The sequence below is a fragment of the Cuculus canorus genome, chromosome 5 (genome assembly GCF_017976375.1).
Source record: "Cuculus canorus isolate bCucCan1 chromosome 5, bCucCan1.pri, whole genome shotgun sequence".
In the NCBI taxonomy this organism is placed as follows: Eukaryota; Metazoa; Chordata; class Aves; order Cuculiformes; family Cuculidae; genus Cuculus; species Cuculus canorus.
The window spans coordinates 48,805,960-48,830,198 of record NC_071405.1 but is presented as its reverse complement, the minus strand read 5'-3'; the positions used below and the strand labels follow the sequence as shown (position 1 = coordinate 48,830,198).

At 40.0% G+C, this 24,239-nt stretch overlaps 1 protein-coding gene across 2 annotated transcripts in view; it reads right to left on the bottom strand.

The window, feature by feature from the left end:
• HSD17B12 (hydroxysteroid 17-beta dehydrogenase 12) overlaps window positions 1-24,239 on the bottom strand; it is a 103,736-nt gene that overhangs the window by 41,024 nt on the left and 38,473 nt on the right. For both annotated transcript variants that reach the window (XM_054066730.1, XM_054066729.1), the window contains 2 exons: window positions 10,558-10,604; window positions 7,361-7,436 (listed from right to left, as the gene is read on the bottom strand). In XM_054066730.1, coding sequence (XP_053922705.1) covers window positions 7,361-7,436; window positions 10,558-10,604 — 123 coding nt within the window. The remainder of the gene's footprint in view (window positions 1-7,360; window positions 7,437-10,557; window positions 10,605-24,239) is intronic.

The window sequence follows — 24,239 nt, the reverse complement described above, 5'->3', positions numbered from 1 at the left end:
TTTTTTTTGATATTCATCATTGGTACCAGCCTTCACACAGTGTGAAAAAAAGCTATTTTTAGTTCACTAACTCATTTTACAAAGGGCATATGGACTATTTCCAATACTTCCTGTAATATTTAGTTTTCCCTAATGTCATTATTATTGCCCGACTGTGACAATGTGTACACATGATATGTATATATATGTAAACATTAATTTTTCATCACTTTTTGCAAACAGAAGTCTAAATGCTTCAACCCTATAACTATTATAATAGTAATCTAAAAAAAAAAAAAGAAAGAAAGCAAACGACAAACTTTTTTTCAGATTTAAATTCAACAGACTGAATTCCAGAATGGCTAGAATTTAAGAGTCACTTACAGAAACTTAAAGATATCACAGTATGTATGGATCAATAAAAAAATTGCGCCCTTGCTCTCAAGTAAATTTCAAGACATTTAAGTAAGTTACTGTACATGAATTAAAACAAAGTCAAACGAGCTCCCAGGTTAATTCGGCACTATTTTTTTCTACCCTTGAGTTTCACCTGCATCCAGCCTCAACAGAAAAGTGTTTGCTGTAGTCAGAAGATGACACTTTTCAGGGTTCTCCAAAGTGTTACTTGTAAGGAAAAACACATTGTTAATTAGTCCATATCTAATGCATAATGTAGTATAGTATCCAGTTCAGTCCTGAGGAGTTACACAAACACACTTGTATCCAGTCGTTGCACCATTTTTTAAATGATTTTCATATTCGTGGATCTTTTTTTGAAGAATTTGTTGTGAAAAAACAGATCAATTGAGTTTCCTTTCTCTATGAAGAGTTACTAACTACCATCAATTATTTTCCTTACTATAACATACTCCTGAAAAAACATAAAAGTGATTATAACCATTTCCTCAGCAGAGGAGTCTATTGGGGATTTTCGCAGCTTTGACAGATAGAAAGGGCCTAGTGTAATGGAACTCATTTTGCTAAGTAAGTGACAAGATAGTAAAATATACATTCATAGAATGAAGTTGGAGCAGGACGACAGCACCATCTGCATCATCCAGTCCTTTTCTTGTGTCAGAGAGACCCTACTCCTTGCACAGCCTCTTTAAAGGCCCGGCTTTAAGTCTCTGGCCTATTGAGCTTCTAACAATTGCCTTAAACTACATTTGCAAAATGGACTTTCACTCGGTGAAAACAAGCAAATACTCATTTTTCACGTAGTACTCAAGTTTATTTTATATTGAAAGTGGACAGCAATATACTGCAGCTTTGATGTTAACAAAAGATGTGTAATGGCCCGGAGACTAGCACAAAGGTTCTTGGTTTTTGGTATCCACAAAAGCTCATGTTACAAACAGGTTGTTAGCAGAGACAAGCATTAAGTTATTGTTTATTAAAGAAAATGCAATCTATTCTCCCACCCAACTACTGCCAGGTGGAGGTAGCAGTGACCCTGAATGTTTGGAGGAATAACAATTCCTGGTCCTTCAGTCTGTGTCTGCAAAAGTAGAGCGTAAGTCATCTGTGCCATTGATCCAATTGTCTAGCCTGTAAAATATGAAGATTCAGGAAACCATTAGGCCCCAAAGTTAGTCTTGAACCTACAGACACAATACACAGTGTCTGAGCAGTGGCTAATTCTGCTGTCATTTATATTCAGAAAAGGAAACCCAGAGCACCTAATTCACATTTAAATAACCTTTACATTTCTTCTCCTGGACTTTTTACATTTACAAATTACCAACACAACATAACAAATACTGCATAGAAACACTCTGGCAGTGAGGCTCTCAGCAAACATGCTTCCAATCCTTCCTTCTGGAAGAGGATAACTCCGTCTTGCCAGGTGTGAAAAAACACTGCTAGAACTTGCTAGATCGCTTACTGCTACTCATAGCAGTGACCACTAAACTTTCTTAAACTGATTTTCACCCTTAAAAGCAACTACGATCACGTGGTCTGTGTTGATAGGTAAATGAATTCTTTTTGCAAGGATGTCAATAGTCACCTGCAGAACATTTCACTCGTGGCTCATCCTACCTTGTTACTGCCTCAAAATTCTCCTAAAGGGTAAGATAGTCCTAAGACTGCAGCCTGCAGCTTACAGGATATCTGTCAAGTGTTTCTCTCTAGGCATTTTCTCAGTTTCTTCAAATTAATCTGGGCAAATTTTTTCTGAGAAAATGCAAGAGAAGAAGATAAAACAGAGGGATTAAGGGGGGATGGAGGGCAGAACCCAAACCACAAACGCAGGATGTTTCTTAAGGAAAAAAAAGTTTAAAATAAACTACCTTCCCAACTACTTTATGTTTATTACATTCTCTGTTGATTGTGTTCAGGGTTCATCTATTTAATTTATTGACAAATCAATAAAAATCAATTCGCCTTGAATCCTCCATCAGCTCTCTACAGTGTCTGACAACTGCTCCTTTAGTCAGCAGCAACACCATTCCATGCAAAACCACGAGATATTTCTTCACTTCATCCAAGGAAAACTTTCTTCAGAGAAGAAAAATGAGAGCTCATTTTGAATCAAAGATCCTTATTCTACTTCTTTATGTGAAACATGACTTCAGGTGCATCAAAACAAGTCCAAAATATTTGAAGTCACTTCGTCAAGTCCAAGACATATAGAGGGAGTTCAAGTATGTCAAGCTGAACCTGGCTCAGATGATGGAAGGCTGCAAACATTAATTTACCTCGAAATAGATCATAAAAGGTCAAAGGAACTGCTTGGTTCAGTTAGCCTTCAAGTTAAGCTCAGGAAAGGGAACCCTGTCATTTCTATGTAAGACAAGTAAGAAGACGAAGTATTCGTCCTCACCAAGTTTGTCTGCATTTCCACCTCCTCTACTAAAAGCAAATATTCTAACCTGCCAAATTCAAAATGCAAGGAGGATTTATCGGGGAGTAGGGAGGAGGAAATGCAAATGACAGGGCAGAGATTATAGGGCAAAGTGCTCCCAGGAAGGTGTGGCTGAGCATCTGCAGGAGACAGATCCTGGCGTGCATTTGCCAATTGTAGCAGTAGGTCATGGTAACAGCTGAAGCAGGAGCACAGTGGTCAGCATCAGATCTGCTTCAAAATGCTCCTCACTACCTTGTTACCAAGAAAGCAGGAGAAAGCTGCAAAACGCACCTGCCCAGGAAATGGAGAAGGAACATTTCTGATTTTGGCACCACAGCCCATTTCTTTCTTGTACTCACAAATCAAGCCAGAGTAGTGAGAACAGGATAGAGTCCAAGCCTAACATGACAGCTCTTAGTTTATGATGTTATCTAAAAATCTAAGGGTTAGAGAGTAGCTCAAGATGAAACTACAGTGACCACACAACTTCAGGAACACAACACACCAAGCTCAGGAAACTTATTGGAAGTAAGTAGTCTGCTATACATATTTTAATTGCAAAAGCTTATATTTTCTTAAAGAAACACATGTAGCAGAATTTAATTTAAGTTTTGGATGCCAGTTCTTAAACAATACTACAGGCTTAAAAGACAACATACTCCACTTAAATGATCATTTGTGAGAAAACATTGAGAAAAAAATTTTTTTTCAGTCCAAACTGTTTCTTAGGAATATTATCACCTGGGTGTATGCAATAATAACAACCACCAACTTTAAAGCAGTAAAGGGGAACTTATTATTAAAATGTTTTGAAATTACATAGTAACTGATGACAAACAAAATCTCCCACGTCACTTTTATATGCACTTATCTGCAAGTAACTAGGTAGTTACACCTGCAAGTAGGAACGCTACTTAGCTACAACTGTTTTTTCTTGCCTCCTACAGCTCATGTACAACTCCATCACCCGTCCTGTGAAACCACCAGCTAATAATTTACACCAATACCGAATTTTTCTTTTGACAATTTCCCTGCAGGCGAGTTCTCTTTTAAAGTGTTTTCCCTGCTTGACTGGTTTTCACTACATTCTCCATATTGCAGGCCCTAGGAAACAAGTTTTTACACAAAAGTTCTGAGCAGTCTTGAGAAGAACATATGTATTGGCAGCAGTGCAGTAACTGAATCTTTTCTGCTAGCAAATACATGGCTCTTGAACCAACTGCTGGCATAGAGCACCTGAGATGCCTTGGACTACACTAATTATTAAATAAAGCAAACCAGGGAACAGCTTTGTTACATGTCATTCAAATAACTGTCTCCATTTACAGAGAAGTTTTCTTTCTGATCCTCCCTGAACCTTTGAAAGCATTTAACAATGTAATACAACAGACACTTTCAAAAGTTACTGGAACAGCGATGCAGTATGAGCTAAGCTAGACAAGGGATTTCGTACAGTGATCCTAGTAGTCAATATTTGTGCATGAAAACTTAAAGCATTAAATATGTTTCCATAAAACCTATTCCATGCAAAGGTGGTCCATGACTGCTGAAGAGGAAATACAAATTTCTTTCTTCAGTCAGTGGCCTATGCTCTGCTTCTTAGGGAGCACAAAGTAGAATTTCCCTTTCATGGCAAATCCTACACAACGCCTAAGCAGTCTGACAAAAAGTTCAGCTTTACGACATGCTTGAAGACACATCAAAAAAGTCTTCTAGAGTCTTTAACTACTTGTATTTAATCTACTAATTTTTGTTGCTCAAACTGAGCCACAAGTCCAGAACATACGGCCTTCCCGTAACATCAGCACAGCCAGCTTAATGTGCACAGAAAGGCAAAAATATCAGATCCAGGTCAGCTGGCATTTAACATTCAGAAAGACATATCAGTACCTCCCTGAAGATGACAGTTACACAACTTGCATTTTATATTTTTAGTGATATCTATGTATAAGTATATCCTAAGAGCACAAGAAAAGACTCTTCTGAAACAGAATGAACATACCCAATCCCCAAAAGCCTTCTCATTATTTGTGGCAGAGGGCATCTATCCATTCACTAGGATGAGCAGGACTGATCCGTGAAAATGAGGGAGGAACAGAAAACATGCAGGGCTTATATAATTCAAAAAACTGGAAATAGTCAAATAGCCATTCTTCTTTAAAGTGATTAAGGGTCATTTCTCAAGAGAAGCAAGCTCATCTTAATATGAAGGACAATTGCGGGACTACCATAAAGAAGTTTAAAGCTACCTTAGGAGCTCGCAAGGGAAACGCCCAAGTAGTTACAGCCTTAGCTCTAAATCACCTATCTTATCTAGAACAACATCTGAAGAAAGAGAAGAGACTATAAGAGCCTGAATACAAGAGAATTCTGTCTGGCTAAAGCCTAGCAGGATCTGAAATTGCAACATAGGCTTGCTTGAACATGAAGCCTACTCTAAATCCTTCAGCATATGCCACAATGACCAAGGTATTCATTTCGGTATCTCAGTGTTGTCAAAAGAAATGTTCTGAAAATCCAGCATGAGTCACCTCATTTCAGAACAATTTTGGAAAGAAAGCAGAAAAATGTTTGGGTGAGGCCTAACGGTAATTAGGTATTACAAGCTGCTCTGCACAGGTACAAGTACTTATTTTTTTAATCTGAAAAAATTCCCCCAGCAGCTACTGTGTAAGTGCTGAAAGCTCACAGCTGTAGATTTATCTCCCTTGTCAGCATCGTGCTTAATTCCAAAGGAGGAAGATATTTCCAGACTGGTACAGAAAGGACTATGACCACTTTCAGGAAGCTTGTCACTTCATGCTTACGCGTTTGATTCCAGAACAAGATACTTCTATCAGTTACACTTCTACTTAACAGCTTTATACAGCAGAGTAAGAAACACGATTGCATACGCCCACATATGCAGCAAACTACCATCCAGCCGCTGCAGTGAACCATCAAAAAGATCACCTTGTTGCAACTGCTGTAAATCTTTGCAGTAAGCTTCAGTACTCACACAGGTTACCAGAGCAGTGACACCTTCACTGTTTAATTTACAATGTGACTGTATTGACTAGAGTATTGCAGGCATGTCCAGACACTACCACGACATTCTTACATGCTTCATACTAGGAAACAATGACAATTACTTCCAAACAAGCAGAAGACAGGACTTGATGCCATCTTCGCTCTACGAAGAAATGCTCTCTACCAACTAAATGTACACATAGAAAAGAAGACTTTTATATCTAGAGAACAGTTTTGTGTGGCATCTTACATCAGACACCAAAAATCAGAGACAGCGGCATTTACATCAACAGAATTGTATGCCTTCTGTTTTGCAATAAGTCTTTGAGTCTTTTAGTCATGTTTATATTCACTAAGCAGCCCCTTACAACTTAGTATAGGACCGTTCAATGAGGCTTGAGTTATAGGTTATGCTTTACTATAAAGTGGTGGCACTAACAAATTTATTAAAAGTTTTGACAAACTCAAGCCAAAATCATACATTTCTGACCTCTGAAAGAAATCTGCATTATATACACAAATCATCTTAGGACAGTCTAGACAAAGCAAGGGGGGGGGGGTAAACTAGAAACAGTCTTTAAAGGTGTCTTTACCCAACATCATTGTGCTGAGAAACCTGCTTTACAGTACGCAGCTCCCACTCCTGCTTATCAAAAACCCCTACACACATCTACATTTCTCGCTTTATCTTGACATACTCTGCATAAAATAATAACCTTGCATTAAATCTGCCTTAATGAAGCAGATATAGATTATAAGAGGAATTCTTGTGTGTTACGGTTCTACTTTGCTCTGATTGGAAAATCATTTATCAGCAAGAGACCTGAGGAAGCTTTCTCCTAACTGACCCCACACAGATATCCATTTTATATTTGTGATCAGAATACTTAAATTGTTCTCTTCTTTTTGCACTGCAGCCATTTACTATGCACTTACTGAAGAAACAATCCCTCATAGACATACTTAAACACATTAACTCATTCTCTGTATTCCTATGACCATGCACACTTGTCACTCCAAAAAGCTGGGGAGGAGGGAGAGGAAGAAGTTACCTGGAACAAATTTGCACACTGGGTAATACAAGGAGTAACAAAGAATGTTTTCAACAACTTCAGGTTACAAAGAAACCACCCTTATGGCTGAAGCCCATGAAATCAAACTTGCTTCAATTGAAGGAATATTCAGATGAAGTAATGCCTACATGTTTTAATCCTAATTCTGATTTTAGATACTTACTATGAGAATAGGTGTTATTTTGGTCTGACCTGGTAAGCTGTTCTTACGGAAGACTAACAGTCTGAGTGCTCATTCCAGAACTAGGCTCTACTGTTGTCAGAAGTTAAATATGAACACCTGTGAATCTGTAAGATCTTTTCCACTTGTATCTGTAACACTTGCACGGTGCACAAGAACAAATCTCTTACAGAATTAAAGCTGTATATACTAGGATGTATGAAAATCACGTGCAATTGCATTTATTTGTAAGCATGCCTGTGAAGTTTAGGGAAAATGTTTTCAACTCACTTATTTCACTAGCAACCTGGTCCAGCTTTTCTTTTGACCTACTGATCAGAGCCACCTTCATTCCACGTCTTGCTAACTGCAACAAAACAAAAACAGAGACAACCATAAATCACTTTAAGGTTAGTGTTTTAGCCAAAGGAATTGCATAATTAGTCAAACATCACAACAATATGACTAATAAGTTTGAAAAAAATTACAATTTTAAATAGAGATACGAAGCAGTAAACCAGGACAAATACTTCCATGCTGTTTCTTACTCAATTGCCCTCACAATGAATTTATTATCTTCTCAGTTATTCAATACAGGTGCGTAGACACACTTAAAAAAATAGAAAACCAAGAGCAGATATTTTACAGAACTTTTACACCACCTTTGCAAGTCAGAGCAACGTAGTTATTATCCATAACTTGGCACATTAAACTTCATTAAGATATATACATGGTCACAAATAACCATGTTGCAAAATTACCCCAGCACTCAATACTTGCTTCCTGTAGTCAGGCTCAACTCTCATTTTGTATTAATCATGGATTAATTACTCATGCATTTCTTTTAGGGAAGTTGTGCAACTTAAGCTGTGGCCAGAGCATATCCTGGTCAACAAATTGGACCTATCACTACAAGTTTGCAGCATGATCTAACAACACCATTTAAAAGTGTCTGCAGAAAGACAGCTACATATCTGAATTACTCTGCAACAAAAACAAAGTTTGTCACTATTACAGAGCCCTGTTCCAATGAAAAGTAAAAACAGTATATACACAGTTGATAGTGACACTACCCTTCAGACATTTAACACTCACATTAAGTTCTCATTGCTTCCATAAAACCCGTTCACTGCCTTGGGAAGCAGATGAGAATGGGTCTTAAATAAAAAAAAAAAATCCCAAAACCACAGTACAGTGACAACTTAAAGTGACTTAATCTCATCTGCCTTTCTAGCAGAAGTATGCAAATCAAGAACACTTCTTCAGAGAGTATAACAAAGCTTGTCAGTGAACTCCATACTTCACTCCTATGCGTGATCTCTAGGCAGAAGAAACACTAAGCAGATGTGCAGAGTATACAGCAGTATCACCACCTCTAGTTTATCAGTAGCATACAGATATACCTGAGATTAAGTTTAACTCCTGATTTGCAAAAGCAAACAGCAGACAGCAAGAGAGAGGTGACAAATAGCGATTCCTGATCATAGGCTTTAAAAGAAAAAAAAAAAACAAAACTGAAAAAATTGCGCAGCTCTAGAATCAAAGAGTGGCTGAGCATTACCCAGATAGAGAAGAAAATTTGTATTTACTATGATACTACCTTTCATGACAGGGTGGTCTAGTGATGAAAAGCCTATTCTTTGTTCAACACTGATAAAGATCTTAATGCTGCCAGAGTCAAAAGTGTAAGAATGGCTCTTTGCTTGGAAAGGTGGGAAAGTAACCAACAAAGCAAAGTACAACCAGAGAATCTATTAACTTGTAGCGTTCTTTCCTCACTTACTGGTGACCATGTCAAACTTTCAAAGAGGCGATCCAAAACACAGTTGCATTTCTCACAAACTCCTCCAAAGAGGAGGAATTAATCTGTGTGATTATAATCAGAGCCATCACTGCCCAAGTACCTGTGTGCCAGTGGCATTTATAGTAACCTGATGGGAATTTCTTGTAGAACATCAAGCCTCCACTGGTGGTCTTACGAAGGCATCTCTAGAGGTAATTGAAAGACTGTGAAGTCTTTTCAGTCATTTCACCCTGCATTCATACTTGACTTCATCCACATAAACTGTCAAAGGGTGGATATGTGTTTTATTCTAAATAAATAAACATTTAAAAAAAAAAAAAAAAAAGAAATAGGAATGTGTTTTACTCTGTAGCCCAGGAATGAGTATTTGTACTCTCCAGGGTGCTTTTGGGATGCTCTGCACCTACAGCAGCTACACCAGAGAAACTGATACAGGATCCGTCAAGATTTCATGTTTATGATCAGCTTTCCTAACAGGAGTTTGCATACAGGGGTCTGCCAGCAGCACACATCTGTGTTTGAAGGCAGCCTGGTTCTCAGAGACACCTGGAGAACACAAAGCAAGCCATAGCTTCACTTACATGATAACCTAACATACAGACCCTGAAAGTAATCTTCCACGATGTTCAGAAGGCATCTCCTACACCAGAGGACTTCCTCCTGATAAGGGTATGCCCTGGGCACAATAACCTCCTTCCACTTGCTCTAGGCAGTTAAATTTAAGTGGTGTATCATTTGCTTCAGTGCTGTGGATCTGGGATATTTGGCATGTATGAGCTGTTAGCTCGCCATCAGAATCAGGAGCTGCTGGCATAAAGCTTAATTTCTCCTACAGCCAGCTCCTCCTACCTGGGTCCAGTAGGACAAGGGGCTACTTTCTGCAAAGCAGGGATTTGGGGGCTACGGGTGCAGGTAACAGGGTATTGTGTACAGATGGAAGGGAAATTTGAAGTGTAAAGACTACTTGTAAAGATGAACACTGTTCTTCCTGTGAACTCTGCAGAACAAAAAATTCCAGAAGGGGGGAAGCTTTCACTGCTGATCATCTCACACAAAGTCATGATGGTGTTTCAGAGAACACACAAATGAGTACAGACAGGCTCATTTTGGTACTGATACTGGAAAGTTATTTTTGCTATAAATTGTTGGAGTCAGCACTATTTGTCATGATGTTCTCTGGGCTTAAAGGCTAAATTGCCCCATATTAACAGGCCCTTTCCATCTTAAGCAATACATTTCACTACCATATTTGGAGCCCGCATATCCATTAAGAGCAAAAGTATAGTAAAAGAGATAGAGGTAAAATCCAGCTTCAGAGAATTCAGGAACTATAGGGAATAACTGGAACATAAGACAGACAGCTAGAAATGCCATTTAGGCAGAGCCTGGAAATGCTGAAATGAAATACCAAGGGTTGAGAAAGTTAAAACGGTTGTAACTACAAAAGTTACCCTGTCCTTCCATTTTTATTTGTAAGGGCTGAAAATAGAATTCCCAAATACAGAAAACTAAAAAAGGGGTATGATTTTTGGCTGGTCATCTGAGGGAGCCAAGGCAAGAGATCTCTTTCTCCTTAAATATCTGTGTTAAGATGAGGAGATATGACCTGCTGCCTGACAGAGTTGAGACAGCATGACATCTTGCCAAGGATCGAGATACACTTCCAAGTGATAAGAATTCTTACCTCTTCTGCATAGGCTTTTCCAATCCCATCAGTAGCTCCTGTGACCACTGTAAAAGAAAGAGAAACACACTAGTTGCTTCATAGAAATAACTGCAATAAGTGTCCATTAGTAGGCCTTGAAAGTACTTATTCCAGCCAAAAGACGTGTCCAAGTGTAAGAAAGGAGAGGAAGAAAAGAAATTATGAGCCTAACAGTTATTTTAAGCACCATGTTCAGCATCCATTCTCCTACCAGTCCTCTGGCCCACATCACTTCTTCAGAAGCTTTGCAGACTAAGAGAGATTTCTAACTCACTTAAATAAAACCAGCTCAGTTATGATAAGTAAACCAGCTCTCAAGTTAGTTTTCAGTATACGGTAAAAAAAGAAAAATATCTTAATGCCTGTGAGCATCCAATAAAACAAACATTTTAGGACAAGCCTCTGCTAGTAACTCTCCAACAGACTTCAGATCCCCATGACCACTGTTCTTACTAGCAGCAGGTATGAGTAACTGATGCAGCCATCAGTTGCAAGCTGGGCTTCTAGAGCTTAAAATTCTTCACCTGTGGGTGACTGGTACATGTGTCAAGCCTCAAGCCTTTCTAGGATTCTTTTCCACACACAGAGAATCTCTGAGTGACTCAATATGCCATTTCTTTGACAGATTATTCCAGGGCTCTCACAACACCAGTAGCTGATCATCTCAGTTTCCTCACTAAACAGCAATTTCTCCACCCAGAATCTACTTCTCCAACAATGTTTTAAGCAAGCAGATTGAGCACCACCTTCTCTCAGCTCTTTCTTCTCATCAAACCCAATGCCTACACCTCAAAATCCTTACTCATTTAGCTCTCCACTCATTCATCAGTCTCTGCTCTCACCCTCCAAGCGGCTACACAATACACAAGATTTTTCTCTTTGGCCTTATGTCAGAACAGCTCAGTTTGCATTTCCACTGCTTATCCCTGAATGTAGGCATGTCCAAATAATTTGGCTTGTTTAATGTTTCAGGAAATCAAACAGAGCATTGGTTCAACTCTCAGGTCAATCTCTACCTGAGTGAAACAGCAGATGGAGATATTGTCCAGCAGTGGGATTCAACAATAACTTCTCTTCAGGGCACCAGAAGGAGACGTGTTTGCAGATGACTTGATTAGTCACTGCTTGCAGACCACCCAGTTGGCATGCAAACGGCAGCCAGAATATTTATGTTTGAGTAATAACTGCTAGAAAATGCTGTAACCATTTCAGTTTCTGTGCCTGCTACCTGTAAATAAGTGGACATAATAAGTTATGAAGCCACCAGCAAAGGTCCTAATTGAGTTTAAATGGCCAGCCAACAGTCCAATAACAGGCTAAGAATGAAAGATCCAGTCACGCACCCGAATTCAGTTAGATGAAGGTACATACACATTTATCCCTTCCCTGATTTCAAGGCTTATTTGCAAGGTGCCTAGCTTCAGTGTGATAAGGATATGCAGGATGGTACCATCAGCACACTAACACATACTGCACATATAGGATGCTCCAGCTAGAGTTCCAAATGCTGCGCTGTTCCAGTGAATTTTACTGGGAAAACCGGGTGTCTGTGTCACACCATTTTGCCATTTCCTATCCAGCCACAATTAGGGAAGTTTGAGTAATAGTTTACAAAAAACAAAAAAAGTCCACATATAGAAAGGTCAAGCAGGGTCCAAGGGATGAAAAAAAGGAGACCTTGGGGAAGAAATCAAGAATACATTCCCAAGAGTACACTTGCCTGTAATCAAGCTTGTACCAATACATTTAGCCAGACAGCATCACAGTCCTGTAGGATGGTGTCATCCCTTCAGTTCAAGGACTAAGAAGCTTCAGTTACAGCCTTGCTGATCTTGGGTTTCACATTATGCGTTATCACAAAATTCATTACTGCTTCAGCAAAACAATGAAACAAACAAGAGCAAAGCAAAAACCTGTACCAGTACCACGCCCTGTTAGGCTTACCATAGTAGCTGGACTTGTTCTAAATCGACCCTATCTGGAAAATATTCAACTCTAGTGACTCTGAGAAAGGGGTTGTTCCTTTCATTATAACCTAAATAACAGCCATTCCCTATAACACTTATAGATCATTTCTCCTCCTTCCAACTCAAAATTCATGGACTTAATGGTTTTATTCTCAGATAACAAGCTCAGCATTTCAAAATACTGTTTTCTGACACTGTGAGTCGTTCAGCTTCTAACAACTACAGCCGAGAGTGAATGCTCCATAAGGCAGGGACTCTGTAGCACTTTAAAGGCTTAGTAAAGCACAAGCACAATTTCAGTCAAGGGTATTTACCTCATTTATTGAATCCACTGTGCTTAGGTAAATTGTAACAGAAGCGGCTGAAGCATGAGGCTTAAGAAGCTGAAGATCAGGGACTTTAACTGAAGTATGAGTAACAGGATGGTTCCTCCCTTTTCAGGCCTACTTCAAATCAAAATAACCCATAGCCCAGAGGTTAAAGTACACTCCATAACAGACTTGAGAGATTTAAACAAATCTGATATAGGTAAGTGATGAAAAGCGTAACAAAAATCCACCAAGACAAAAGTTCTTGAGCCATCACCTACATAAACAAGCACCTAGCTGATACACCATCGTTTTGCCTCTGCTGTAGGTAAATGCATAGCTATCAGAATAGAGAACACAGCTAGTTTTTCTTAGCAAGAAAGGAAATACCATTCTCACAAGAAGGCACTAATACCATCATTTTATTAGTGGCTCCACTTTGAGAAGGATAACTATGTCTCCTGCTCCGTGCTCCACACAGTGCAAGGACTGCTTTCCCCACATATAACCTAAAAAACATCTTTTTCACACTTATCTACCCAAGGCCCTTCAAGAGAAGCCACCTGGCTCAGCCCTCATCCATTCTAAGCAAATGGGCTTCCCATCAATGGCTGCACCGGTGCAACGGCTATTGAGTTTGGCACCAGAAGACTGCAATGGGAAACATGCTCTAATGCAGATCTGTCCTGCTGCTGAGCAGTAGCACCCAGTTCAGCAGGGAGCTGTGGTTACTGCCCTTTTATGGGATCCTAGTGAACAGTTTTGGTGTGTCAGGAAAGCTGCCCAGATAGATACCTGCTAGAGCAGAGAGCAATACTTAGACCTTATGTTGTAAAAGCAAGGAAAAGAGGTGAGGTAAAAGGAACTAATCGGATAAATAACACAAAAGTCAAGATTCAACCACCCTATCTTCCTCCACGTTTTGGATCACCTGAAGCCTATATGCTATGGGGAAGGGGAGAATGATAGAAAAAGAGGCTTTGCTAAGACTTGTGCCTTAGCAAGGCACTTGCAATTTTCATATTGATTAGGTTCATTTCTAGCTTACACTCCAGAGCCGAGTGTTGCAGTTTTAACCACTCCAAAGCTGTGCCAATTTAACTAAGTTTTTACTATCAACTTGATGTGCTGAAGCTAGTTTAACTCCAAGCGTGGAGTAAGCTTTTAAATTCTATTTCTTCTACAAACTGCTTTCCAACAAAAATTACAAAGTGACTGCAGTTGGCAGAGCGTAAAGAAGGCAAAGCAAGTAGGATAGGAATAAGTTATTGTTTCTACAAGAAGTAAGTGTGATTATACACATTTACTCAGTAGTCAGACTAACTGTAGTAGCTTCCCACTTCATCCATCTGCTGTCTCCAGAACAGAACAGAGAAGAGTACCCAGGCAGCTCATATGCGAGTCCACTGAATAGAAGTTTGCCTGAATGGAAGACAGTATCAAAGCACTGACTGATTTTAGGCATAGAATTCAAAATCCATCTTCCCCTGACTTTTGGAGCTGTAGAGGAAAAGAAGAAAAACACAGAAAGGCATCCAGTAACATGACATACTCTGAAGACAGCTCACTCTTAATAAATCAATATATGCACTCACATTGGGCTGCAGATATTCTAACCCAAGAAGTTACCAGTAGCCAGAGTTCAGCAGCTCTGGACACAAAGTATCTCACAGAATAATTAGAGTGCATCCAGAAAAGGTGCCCATCTCAAGACATATTTTTTTGAAACTAGGAAATGTGTAAGTACAGAGCTAACACATGCAAGACTACATCTTTTCTCAGTTCTGAAAAACCTGCCCAAAGACTCCCGTTCCGAGTCCGAGTCCACATAGTCTGGGGCGCTATTAAGTCCAGCACACTGAAAGGAGCATCTCCTGCTCCTGTATGTAACAACACTTTCTTGATAGGTTAAGACTAGCATAATTTTTACTATAAAGGATTGTATACGTATTTTATCCTCTCACCTCAGCTTTCACTTCAGCTGTGTAAGAACAGTCTTATTCCAAATGATCCTATACCGTTCAAAATGTCAGACTATTAGTGGGAAAGAAAGCTGGTAAAACACTTAATATCAACATTCACGCTAGACACTAGCGTACACCAGATAGGTTCAAAGTCACTTATAACCTACCAGTGCGTTGGATACAGCCTTAATAAAGTGTAAGCATGCAAAGAGAAACTTCCAATGCAGAATTAAGGGCTTCAAACAAAGGAAGCAGTATGGGGCATCATCTGCTCACATCGCTGGAGGAGGTTATGCCATATGTAGGCTATAGATATTTCAACTGCCATTGCATATGTACAAGTCACCTGCACAAGAACTCAGATCAGCATTTAAATATTTAACTACACTACTATCCTTAAAGCACCATGCAATCATTTCCATAAATCCCTAAAATCTCCACCTTAGAGCAGTATAGTGTCTTTGCCCTAAAGGCTGTGCCAGAACTTTTATTCCTACATGGTGTGAGGAGGGAAGAAAAATAAAGAGGAAAAAACCCCACTGTTTCAACTCCTGCTTTAAGTTTACTTATACATCTATGACCTCTTACAATGACCTCTTCAATTTAATATACAGATACACAGAAATCCACCACAGCCTCTACTACTGGACTAGTTACTCAAACATGCAGCTCACTAATGCACCACCTAGCCACTTTATCTCCTATGTTTCACACTGTTTCACAGCTTTTGTCACATACACCTGGCATACAGTGCAGCTCATAAGGATTGATGTAATTTCTTGTCCAGTACCAAACATAAGGCAACCCCTGACAAACACAGAGCGAAGTTAAATGAACTCAGCAGTAAGTGAGATGTGTGTTTTTTCACTAAAAGTGAACAGCTTTCCTGTTATTACAAAAGCCATAGACAAAGTCTATGAACCACATTGTGTAACTGGAGACTTTAGCCTAGAAGATTAAGATGTCCAGAGGCACATGACTTTAGAGGCTCACTTGTCCAGAAGGCTTACAGAGGGGTGAATATGCAAATGCTTCCGTTAGCACCTGCATCCTTCAGAAATCCCACAGCTCATGGCTAAATGTGCATGGGATAAGATACCACCAGCAGTGCAGGGAACTCACGTGTTCTTTCTGCTTATAAGAATAACATCCACCAACCTTCCCAAATAAAGAGGTCACCTAGAAAATACCCATCACCCCTGCTCTCAAAAAAGGGGGCTACCATTCTACAGCCAGGCAAATGCAGCACCCAGAAGACCACAGCAATCCATTTTGTGAATGAACTGAATATTCAAGTCCCAGAAAGAACATTTTTATCTGCTTCTTATGCAGCCAGGACATCTTAAAACAAAAGAATGGTGCAGTAAAGCACAATGTAGAAATCATCTAATCTCATGACAGGAGCAAGGACAGGAATTGACACAAGGAGAAGGAGTAACAGCAAGCATAGAAAATTCTACCACAGTCCTGCAGAGCAATCACATTGAAATAAGATTATAGATTTGCTACTCTTCAGCTCAAGGTTAGACTAGAGTGAAGACAAAGCTCAAAGATCAAGCCTGCCTTCAGATACAAACACATATTTGCCATGGCAAAATAAGCTTTTGAGATGCCTAATGGAGATACAGCACGAAATACTTTTATCCCTGTTGCTGCTAGCAAACAGCAACAGGCGTAGTCCTTGCACTACTCTGACTACCTGCGCAACGAAGCTAACAACTATTATGCATTTTCTCTACTAGCCTCTTCTAACTACAAATTCATTTAAGTTCTGCTATTTTCCTCTTTTCATTACGAAAACTATCAGGTTTTAGACAATCCTTCAAAGTACTGCAGATGCACCCATGCACATCACTACCTACTCAAGCTGTTAACAATGTTATTCCTTCCAGAAAGATGTGTATCCAGCAATTTGGGAATACCTATACACTTCCTGCCAAAAAAAAAAAAAAAAAAAAAGAATTAAGCTAACAAGCAGATCTCAAGGAGGGCAGCTCAAGTGCATTTCTGATCCCCTGAGTGGTTGTCAAATTCGTTGCCAAAATGGCCACTGCAGGGCTAGCCTTTCAGCTACATCCTCCATTCACACAGAAGAACCATCTCTGTCCCACAAAACAGAATCCAGATAGGAGTGAGGGTCCATCACAGCACAGTGCCCAGTTGTAGCAGACATCAATAGAAAGAAGAAACTAGGAGTTTTTTTAAAGCAATACAGTTAAGAGAAACTTCACAGCAGAGCTAATCTTAGCATAGGTTTAAAGTACAACAAATAAATAACTGAAGACTCGAGATTCTTCTGCTACGAAACGCAAAGGCTATATTAAGAATATGACAGCTTCTGAAGAAAACAAAAGCTGGCAAGGGAAGCGAAGACAATCCCTGTATGGCACCAAGCAGTGCTTCATTTATTACAGATTTTTATATAAATCACTGGCATTTGACCAATACCAGGCTTCTAGATTATCTCCAGCCAACAAAAAGTACTTTAGTCTGTGCTAGTTAAAAATATTCTACTTTTTGTCCTCAGCTTGCTAGGAACGGCTATTTTTAGTAAGAGTCCAATCAACCTTATCAAAATCAAGCATCAGAAATAGACTGGAGAACCACTGGAAGCAAACACTATTTTTAGCTGCTATATCCCTGCCATTACCCACACATTCTGACTGCACAAACCATGCACGAGTGCTTAGTTATTCTAGGCAGATCCTCATCGTGACCCTTTTTTTCCCTGAACACCTGAATGCAGAAAACACTCGATTGATTAAAGATTAATACAGCCGCAAACCGTGACAGCTGCCTTTCGTCTGAGTGCTTTTGGGGAGGGGGAGAATATGGGATGACAGAGAGCTTACATCAGTATTCCTCTTGGGGATCTATTACATGGAAAGAAAATTGCTATTTCAATTCCCTTTTGTTGCTAAAAATAGCAGCCCAAATTGATTCAAGCTAACAGGGCACCGGCTTAGCAATGCCAAATTTAGAAACCACTGAAGTCCCAAGGAGTGAACGCTAACGCAGTCTAACACATGCCAGCTCATATTTAACAAAGAACAAAGAAGATAAGCATGCAGGCTGCAAGTTAATAAGACAGCGGTAACTGCCTGCATTTTTATTAAATAAAAAAAGAAAACTCTATGCAAAAATAAGACAATCTCCACTTCTATTCTCAAATTAACTTGCTGACAAATGAAGCCTCATCAGGAAGATCATCTGTACCCATGATGAAATCCTAGAAATCCTGCATATTTTCTTTCATATAGAGGGTTTTTTTTTTCCTGCACAAAGGAGCTAACACCTAACGGTCAGGCTTTGAAAAGACAGGCTACAGGAAAAGGTTCAGTTCCCAGAACCAAACACTTACTTGGTAACACAGCTTGTGCCTAGGAGCCAGAATTGTGGGTAGGAAAATATTCTATAAATATCACAGCACTGACGAGTTCCTATTAAACCCAGAACTACAGCAAGAAAGGATTTTGGGCAGTGCACTCAAGGTTTCTTCAGATGCGAGAGCTACAGGCAGTCTAGAAATATCAACAAGAAAACCATACCGAAGACTTTGTGAAAATCACAGGCAACACTTAATCAGTATGAGTTCCAACCGGCTGTATGTGAGCTCTCCTAGTTCCAGAGTGGCCGTCTTTAACCCGTTCATGCTCAAATCTTTCCCCTGAGGTCTTTTTCTCCCATTAGTCAAGGGCAGCTGTGTTCTAGATAGGCTGGGAGGAGAAGGGGAATTTCATCATACTGTCTCCTGCATTTAGAAGCCCCCACCATCCTGTTACAAATTTAAGAACTTTACTGCTTTCTGGGCTTTTGATCCAGAAAGTGTCAAGTGATCCCAAAAGTGCTCTGAACTTAACTTCGGCAATAGCCAGTAAGTAGTTCAGATGATCTGCCCAAATCTGTTTAGAGTTGAGTTAGCATAAAGCAAAACTAGAGCTGCCCTGTGGTTAGCAAGAAATCACCAAAAAACTTATTGCATAGTATTAATATTCAGCAAAACCAAGCTCTCATTTGCAAGTATTTGTGAAATACATCACAGATGCTGACTGTCACTGCAAGCATGATCAGGCCAAGAGAGCACACGCACAGAGGTCATTCAAATCATCCTGCGTTTAGGAGAGAGTGAGTATGAACAGGAAAATTTTGAAGATCAGATAGAATCATAGAATACTTTGAGCTGGAAGGGAGGTTAAAGATCATCCAGTTCCAACCCCCCTGCCATGGGCGGGGACATCCCACTAGATCAGGCTGCCCAAGGCTCCATCCAACCTGGCCTTGAACACCTCCAGGGATGAGGCAGCCACAACTTCCCTGGGCAACCTGTGCCAGTGCCTCACCACCCTCATTGTGAAGAAATTCCTCCTTATGTCTAGTTGAAATCTGCCCCTCTCCAATTTAAAGGAATTCCCCCTAGTCCTATCACTACATGCCTTTGTAAAAAGTCACTCCTCAGCTTTCTTGCAGGCCCCTTGAGGTACTTCAGGTACTAGCTTGGGACTAGCATCATCTGAAGGCTTCTAGTGTGTTTGCCACTGGAAACACATGCAGGTAAAGCTGCATTTCTGAGAAGGAACTATACAGCCACTAGAAGGACCTCTAGTTTTGGAGCCTGCAAGGCTGAAAGGCAGCTCTATATAAGAAGTCACTAGAAGAAAATGCAGATTTTTTTCCCTCTTTCATTATATACTGGCAACAGACAGAAAAATAAAATCAAGTCAACATAAAACGTGTGACTAGAAGAGGATAACAAATGATATTGGCAAGCTATGGGCATGTTCCTTTCAAGCCAAAGCTATGCAAAGTGTCAGAATAATCCCAAGCACTGAAAAAAAAAGGGGTAGGACTGGGATAAGAAGCAGCACTAGATCCATTTTTAATCAAAAGGGAAACTGAGCCAAGTTTTTTTAAAAGTGTGATCAGTTTACATAAGAATAATGTTCCAGGCCTAAAAAGCAAATGAAAATCATTTTCTATGATCATAAGAAACTATGAGCGTGAAGGTGACCAGGACAAAACATAAGAATCTTAGAATACCATCCAAACCTGCCTGACACTGGGGAGGCATCTACAGCCATTCAGACCAAAAAAATGGAACTTTATCAGGTTAAAATAAATTACTAGTCACACTCCTCAGGAACTGATCTCAGCATAAAACCTGTTCAGCATTGTTACAGGTGACAATTGCACAAAGACAGAATGCTTCATGAACCTCAGACAACCTAGCTGCTGAAAAGGATCACAGCATCACACCACAAAGAATCAGATAGTTTTACAAACCAGAGTAATAAAACCATAATATTGCTGGATATTATGGTGGTACCAGATGTCAAGACATGCACTTGAAACCAACTTTGCTTGAGGTTGAGGTGACCATTGTAAGGAATTAAAAAGAAAGGTACCTGCAGCACAGTGGCTGAACATAAAATGGACTATAAAATGCCATTCTAATGCAGCAATAAAGACAATCTTATAACCTCTTTGCATCCACTGAGTTGCTTCCCATAGTAATAGAAAGTAATACTACATTAAGTAATTTAAATGGGAACAGCTGCAAAAGAAAGACTGCTAAAAGGATTAAGAGTTACCTGTTTTGGGACATGAGTTTAAAAGGGTTTTGTTTGCTCCTCATAACTTCATGTAGTGTGACCACTAGAAAAGCAAAAACTCGAATTAACACTGGGCAGAAAATACAAGCTGGTCACAATTAAGACTGGAAATTAGAATATTTCAAAGAAGAAAAACATCTGTTTCCGACTTTCAAGAGTACAGTAAAGGTAAGGAACCTGACCTGCTGGAGGAGCTCTGAGATGAAAGACAGTAGTGCAGGACAAGACAGATAACTCTGGAACCAGAACCACAAACTTGCAAGAAGAATCTGTTCAGTACTATCCATTTAATGAATCAGAAGGAAAATGAGAAATACAATAAGCCTGATGTAATTTGTTGATTGGGTTTGATACATTCTATTGATCACATGCTTCTTAGGCTTCCTCAGGTTGTCAGAGGGCTTCAGAGAAATTCTCCCTTTTCCCCCGCCCCACCTCAACACAACTTGATTTCCCGAGTGTCTCTGCTCATCTCTTCAGGAGAGAGAGGCTAGTTGCAGCTAGAGATGAGACACAAATTACATGATACGCAAAGGAACAGTGGTTCTAACAGAACAGAGACTCCAACTCCAGTTCCATGAAGACGACCTGAACCAGGAAGGGATTCCCTCTAGAATCCCCTATTGTGTTGATAATAAAATCATTTTACTCAAGCACTTCCATATTCAAAGTGAGGACACCAATCTCCAAAGACATTTGAGGCATAAAAAGCAGCAATAGCACCTTCTGACAGGTTTTTAAGATCAGACTATGGACATGAAAGTCCATATTTTTTTTGTTATACATGTCAAGAGAACCCAAGATGCAGTGCTAACCACAACCTTTTCTCTACACCTTTGAAACACTGATTGACCTTTCACAGCTTCATGACCAGGACATGAACTACTTAGAATTATACAAAGCAAAGCCTTGAAGAAATTTTTAAATGAAGGTTTGGGTACATTTCAAGCATAACTCATCACTCAGAACGGGCATGGCACATCCCAACACATCAGGTCATTAGAGGAAAAAAAAACAAAAACAAAAACAAAAACAAAAACACCTAACTTAACTAAAACAGCCTGTCATCACTCTCCTGTTTCCCATTTGCACACATCCAACTATCTATATTGGAAGAGAAGCGGAAAGAGTGTAGACAAGCTCTTTCCTAGTCTAACATTTTTATCATAAGATTAGACCTTCCAACTAAGAACAGAGATCCAGCTAACACAAGAGTTAGTCTCTGGTAGCAATCAGTAATAGGTACTGAGGGAAGAACTTAAGAAGTCAAGCACACTGAGATACCTCTCCAAGATACTCTTCCCGTCTCCAGCTTGCAGCTCCACAATTTGATGACTACAGCTAGTTATTTTGGACAAACTCACAGGAGAGAAAGCTACCAAGATCTTTTACAGTATTTTTTTTTAAACCATGTAAGCCTTTAGTACCTCATACAGACTGTAGCAGAAAGCTACACAGCAGAACTGCATCTTGCATGGAACACTACCCTCTCCTCCCGTTCTTTTTGAAACAGATCTTCTAGTTTGGGATTTGGTGCTTTCTCCACCATCTCCTCATTATGGTAAGCAATGACTCTGATCACGCTGCTTAACTTTCTCTCTGTCCTTTAAATTGAAATTGTGGATTTTCGAGTTTTTTTATATATTTATTAAATACATAAGTCTAACAGATATAACAAAACTTGTAAGATTAGACATTCAGCCAACTCTCTGATGAAAGCTTCTATCAGAATCTCTTTGGACTACAAGTTTGCAGATAGCAAATGAATTAGAAAATTAAGTACATTTAAAATACTAAAAATATCTAAATATACTCCACCTACTAGAAAAATCATGCTCCTTCCCTTTGTCCAGAATTAAAATCTTCATTTTGAATGCAAGTTACAGAATAGCATTTCAATGCACCAACAATACACCAAAAACTGGCAAACTGGAAAGCACAGAAAGACTAAGAAAACTGACACGGTGGAAACTGACTTTTCTTTGTAACTTCCAGCTCCAATGAACCCCAAGCCACAGAACTGCTCAGACATTTCTTCACCACCCTCATCAGCACCCTGCCTTGTGCCAAAGATAATAAACATTTGTAACATCTAAATCTGCAACAAGCATCACTGTATACAAGATAAAACATTCTCTTGGAAAGACAGGTAGGTAAGTCTCCGAGAAGAGATTGAGCTATGGATACTCCCATGGGTATACTCTTACATAACACAGCCTGTCAGCTTTCAGCTCATGAGCCCATTCAGACCCAACTCATCTCCCACAGAATCCCTAGCTGTCTCTATAAGGAGCCTTTTAGCCTCCTGGAGAGGCAAGGAATGCCTTGGACTCACAAATTCACACAGCACTGCATCCAAGCAATAAACCAACTTGCAGCACAGCCCCTGGGAAGGAAAACTGATAGCCAACCTAGTCCCAGGTGGGAGCCAGGCTGGGTCCACCCTACCTGCTGCCAAATTGCTACAAATACCCCAACTAGGAATAGTCTGGCTGCGTTGGAACCACAGATCTGCACCAAGCTCCTGGGCCTTTTATTGGCCAGAACAGGGTTTACTAGCTAACGTAGGTCTGCATGGATGAACCTGGCCACTGTTGCACCTTCCCACTGAAGGCACACATGAGCAGCCCCACATGTGGACAAGCCTTTTCACTCTCGCTCAGACCAGCCCCACCAGGCCTGTGCTCACTTCAAGCAGTCACTAGCACAACTTCCGAGTTATCTGCTTTCTCCTGTAACATTCATTTAACCCAAATATCATCATCCTTCACAACAGTAAGCCATTTTAGGTCCAGCCACCAATCCTTAAACCTCTTATTTATAAAATGGTTTCAAAAACTCATCATAGTCGAAACAGATGAAAAAACTGAAATACTCGAGTTAATTTCTTCTGGGCCCTTCACTACAAGAAGGATGTTGAGGCTCTGGAGCATGCTCAGAGAAGAGCAACAAGGCTGGTGAAGGGGCTGGAGAACAAGTGTTATGAGGAGCAGCTGAGGGAACTGGGGTTCTTTAGCCTGGAGAAGAGGAGGCTGAGGGGAGACCTTATCACACTCTACAATTACCTGAAAGGAGGTTTTAAAGAGGAGGGAGCTGGCCTCTTCTCCCAAGTGACAGGTGATAGGACAAGGGGGAGTGCCCTCAAGCTGCACCAGGGGAGGTCCAGACTGGATATGAGGAAAAAAATTTTCACAGAAAGGGTCATCGGGCACTGGCAGAGGCTGCCCAGGGAGGTCATTGAGTCACCATTCCTGGAGGTATTTAAAACACAGGTAGATGAGGTACTCAAGGACATGGTTTAGTGGCAGATAGGAATGGTTGGATTCAATGATCTAAGAGGTCTTTTCCAACCTAGTGATTCTATGATTCTGGAATACCAACTACCACTGTACTTGTTTCTACAAGGTCACTTTCCTAGGGCTTACAAACCCTAATATTCAAAAAAAAGCAAGAGTTCTACTATAAATCAGGGCAGCTACCCATCTGTGTAGAAGGAAAAACAAGTTTTAACCCTAAGAAAGGTATAGCGTTACATTATGTCCTGCAGCAGATACACAACTGATGAAGTGTATCTTCGATAAGCTATTTTTTAAAAGTTATAGGAAATACTAGTGAAGTCACACCACATGCTCAGTATATCGTATTCCCATACACAAAAGGTGCGTGATTGTACCCGAGAACCCTCTTTAGCAAGATCTCAATCTACAGCGCCTCTCCAAATGAAATCAAAATTCAATTTCCCCCCCCTTAAAGAATGCTTAACACGTGTATATACAGTGTAGGCATGTCAAATCTGCACTTGTAAACCAGAAG